This window comes from Myxine glutinosa, chromosome 1 (assembly GCF_964187855.1).
Source record: "Myxine glutinosa chromosome 1, kmMyxGlut1.1, whole genome shotgun sequence".
Classification (NCBI taxonomy): domain Eukaryota; kingdom Metazoa; phylum Chordata; class Myxini; order Myxiniformes; family Myxinidae; genus Myxine; species Myxine glutinosa.
Window position 1 is genome coordinate 375,636,602 of NC_136261.1, and position 4,486 is coordinate 375,641,087.

The following is a 4,486-nucleotide window of genomic DNA, read 5'->3' on the forward strand; positions in this document are numbered from 1 at the left end:
CACTGTTGGGTCTTTAATGTCCACCAACCTTTTCTGGCAGACAGGACACCCAATTTAACGTCCATCCAGGGACAGCACACACATTGATAAATTGCCCTGCCTGTGAAACACCAGAATGGCAGTTTATAGCTGGTCATGGTTCAAACCCAGAATAGACCGATTAGATGCAGGTGTGCATACCTCTTGGGCCTAGGCTAGCGTTTCTCAACCGGGGGCCCACGAGCGGACGCCGAAAAACTGCGATTCAGAATGCAGAAGCTTGTAATGTACAATTAAGGTGACGAGTCTCCGGTCATAGTGTCAAAGTAAAAAGGGTAGATGAGTTTAACCTTCTCTAAAAAAGGGTAGCTGAGTTTCTCTCCATCTCTTTCTGCTTCTTTACATCTCTACTTCCTTTCTTCTCCTTCCCTCCAGAGCACTTTTCTAAACCTAATTTTCAACCTTACTGTATTACCGTTACAAAAGTAATTAATTCGTATTTGCAATTTTTTTCTCAGATGTCGAAGGCTCGAAAATGGAATGACAGCTATGTCAAGTTTGGATTCACGAATGTCAGTCGAGATGGCGTGGACTGCGCGCAATGTCTGCACTGCTCGGTCGTGATGTCAAATGCGTCACTACGTCCTTCCAAACTTTCAAACCATCGCGACAAGATGCATCCCGGAAGGAAGGAAGATAATATCGACGCTCTGTCTGCGAAACGATCACGATATGACCGTGAAGCGACACTTCCCAAATTTGGATTCCGGCCAGAAGAAAAACCTGCTCTTCAATCCAGCTACGAAGTGGCATACCGAATTGCGAAGTGCAAGAAGCCGCACACTATTGCTGAGGACCTTATCAAGCCATGTACAGAGAAAATGGTGGAATTGATGATCGGACCAGAGGCGAAAAAGAAGATCCAGCAAGTTTCGCTCTCTAATGACACGATCCGACGACGGATTGACGACATGGCTGCTGATGTGTGCCGTCAAGTTTGCTCCGAAATCAAACAAAGCACGCTCCAGGCTAGCCTTCAATTAGACGAGTCTACCGACACCGCCCTGGAGAGCCAGTTGATCGCCTTCGCTCGCTACGAGAGAAAGGGAAAGATGAAGGAAGAGTTCTTGTTCTGCAATACCCTACCAACCACAACGACAGCGGCAGATATCAAAGCTATTGTGGACTCTTTTTTTGAAGCTAACGGACTCGGTTGGCAGAATTTCAAGCACATTTGTACTGATGGTGCCCCAGCGATGGTCGGCGTCAGAGGAGGGTTCGTCACGCTTGTGAAGAACGAATGGCCCCATGTGACGTCCTCCCACTGTTCGCTACACCGATACGCTCTTGCGTCAAAGACTCTTCCGCCTCGTTTGCTGGAAGTCATGGACGTCGCGGTCAAAGTGATCAACTTCATTCGTGCGAAGGCCAAAAATCATCGGCTCTTCCAACTACTGGCCAACGAAATGGGAGCGGAACATGTTGGACTTCTGTTCCACACCAAAGTCCGTTGGCTATCGAGGGGGAAATGCCTCTCTCGGCTGTATGAACTCCGGGTTGAGGTGGAAATCTTCCTGCGAGACAACGAAAACAACCTCCATGTCCACTTCGACAATGAAGAGTTCGTCATGATGCTCGCCTACCTGGCCGATATATTCGGCCAACTCAACAAAATGAACCAGTCCTTGCAAGGCCGTGATGTGACAGTCAGTGACGTTCAAGACAAGCTTGCCGGTCTGCTAGAATGGAAGTCTGGCAGGCACGAATCAAGGCCGGGTCCACTGCCTCGTTTCCTTTCTTGGACGAGCACCTGCAGACGCAGAGAATTGAGCTTCCCGTCGGCATCAAAGATTGCATCACTAGACATCTCGACAATCTCTCCGCTGAGTTCAAATCGTATTTCGACGATGCACCGTTGGATGTTCCGTGGCACAAAGACCCGTTCAACGCCAAAATTGAACCTACTGAAGACGAAGCAGAGGAGCTGGCAGAGTTGAAGGTTTCAAAAGCAATGAAGCTGGTCTTCAGTAACAAAGAAGACCTCTCCACCTTCTGGTTGTCTGTTCAGGATGCGTATCCACTACTCAGCAAGAAGGCATCCGTAATGCTCATTCAATTCGCCACAACATATCTTTGCGAATCTGGATTTTCTGACCTTGCGACCATTAAAACGAAGTCCAGAAACCGTCTTGACGTTGGGAACGATATTCGCCTTGCTGTGTCCAAGACGGAGCCGGACATAAGAGGCCTCGTCAGACAAGCCCAACAGCAAGTGTCTCATTGATTGTATTGCTTAGAAAAATGTTTACTTTGATTTATCTTTTAAGACTGAGTAAATAAATTTCATAAAACGAAATCTGCATCTTTTATTGAAGGGCAGGGGGCCACGAATGTTAAGCGACTTGGTAGGGGGGCCATGGGCCATCAAAGGTTGAGAAACGCTGGCCTAGGCCATCCTGCCAGCCCAAGGAAGAGCTGCGCCATTTAAAATTTTTTAAATGTGTACCAGTGTCCATCATCCTTATTTCCTCCTACTCCATTCGTATCTCCTACATGGTGTATGAGTACATTTGCTGGTAATAATAATAATAATAAGAAGAAATATGTCAAGCAGAACACGATACTTGTGAAATCTCTAAAATAAGTCGTTGATCTTTGGCCTATGTTGACCTCAAAAATAAGTGCTAGTTGAATTCAGTGATCTGAAATGCAAATCCTCTTCAAATTTCAAGTCAATCAGATGAAAATTAGGATTTCAGGAATTTCACCTAAGTTGTTGACCTTTGGCCTATGTTGGACTTTTGACATATGTTGACCTAAAAAATATATTGGTGGTTGAATTCCATGATCAAATCTGCAAATCCTTTTGAAATGTCAAGTCAATCAGATGAAAATTGATGATTTTAGAAATTTGGCCTATGCTGACCTTTTCACCTTTAGACCTCAAAAATAATTGGTGGTGGAATTCAGTGACATGATGTGCAAATCCTTTTCAAATATCAAGTTAATCGGATGAAAATTGAGGATTTTAGAAATTGCACCTAAGGTGGTGACCTTTGGCCTATGTTGACCTTTCAGGCTATGATGACCTCAAAAATAATTGGTTGTTGAATTCAGTGACCTGATATGCAAATCGTTTTAAAATTTCAAATGAATCAGATGAAAATTGAGGCTTTCAGGAATTTCACCTAAGCTATTGACCTTTCGCCTATGTTGAACTTTTGGCATATGTTGACCTAAAAAAATATTGGTGGTTGAATTCCATGATCAAATCTGCAAATCCTTTTCAAATTTCAAGTCAATTGGATGAAAATTGCGGATGTTAGAAATTTCTCATAACTTGTTGACCTTTGGGCTATGTTGACCGTTTAGCATATGTTGACCTAAATTTATTGGTGGTTGAATTTCATGATCAAGTATGCAAACCCTTTTCAAATGTCATCAATCAGATGAAATTTACGATTTTAGAAATGTGGCCTATGCTGACCTTTTCACCTTTAGACCTCAAAAATAATTGGTGGTGGAATTCAGTGACATGATATGCAAATCCTGTTCAAATTTCAAGTCAATCAGATGGAAATTGAGAATTTTAAAATTTGCACCTAAGTTAGTGACTTTTGGCCTATTTTGACCTTTTGGGCTATTATGACCTAAAAAATATTGGTGGTTGAATTCAGTGACCTGATATGCAAATCCGCCTCTAATTTCAAGTGAATCAGATGAAAATTGAGGATTTTAGAAATTTGACAGTCGTGTTGACCTTTGGCCGATATTGACCTATTGACCTCAAAATCAATAGGCTTTTTCCTCATGGCCAACTCCATCATTTGGTGAAGTTTCGTAAAGATCGATTTGAAATTGTGACCTGCAGACGATTGACATATGGACAAACAGACAGACAGAATAACGCACAAGACCTTGACAAATCTTTGATTTTGGCGAGTATTAATTATAATAGCAATAATCTATCTATAATTCCAGCAATCTCTGTGTGTATGTTTGTATGTTTGTATGTTTGTATGTTTGTATGTTTGTATGTTTGTATGTATGTTTGTCTGTGACCGCTGTTTCTCGACAACTACCGGTCCGATATACTTGAAACTTGCCAGGTATATTGCTGGGGACCCGAGGATGTGCCTTTTCAAGGTTTTAAATTAATCGCAGAAGTAGTTACCGAGCTATGTCCAAAAAACGATTCAACCAATCAGAGAGCAGCGAGCTATCACGTGTGCCGAACGTGGCGAACAGACTCTGCCTCGGATGGCACATTTGAGAGCGTATTCATTTATTTCCCGTCGGCAAACTATGTTGGCGCTATGTTGGCGTTAAACGATGTTTTAAAACTAATTAAAACTAATTTGCGATTCTTTCGCTTTCCTGCGATATGCGACCTTCCGGACAGTCAAATGAGGACGTCACTTCCGGACTTACGTAGCGGCGAGCGGGCGCCATTTGGAGGAGCTGGGAGGACTCAGTCGTGATAGAGTGAGCCTGAGTGAGTATATCA

General features: G+C 43.2%; 1 protein-coding gene across 1 annotated transcript; it reads left to right on the forward strand.

The window, feature by feature from the left end:
* The first annotated feature begins 497 nt into the window (after nt 1-497).
* On the forward strand, nt 498-1,976 carry LOC144893297 (protein FAM200C-like). The gene has a single exon (XM_078783460.1). The coding sequence runs from the start codon at nt 498-500 to the stop codon at nt 1,974-1,976; it is 1,479 nt and encodes a 492-aa protein (XP_078639586.1).
* The last annotated feature ends 2,510 nt before the right edge of the window (nt 1,977-4,486 follow it).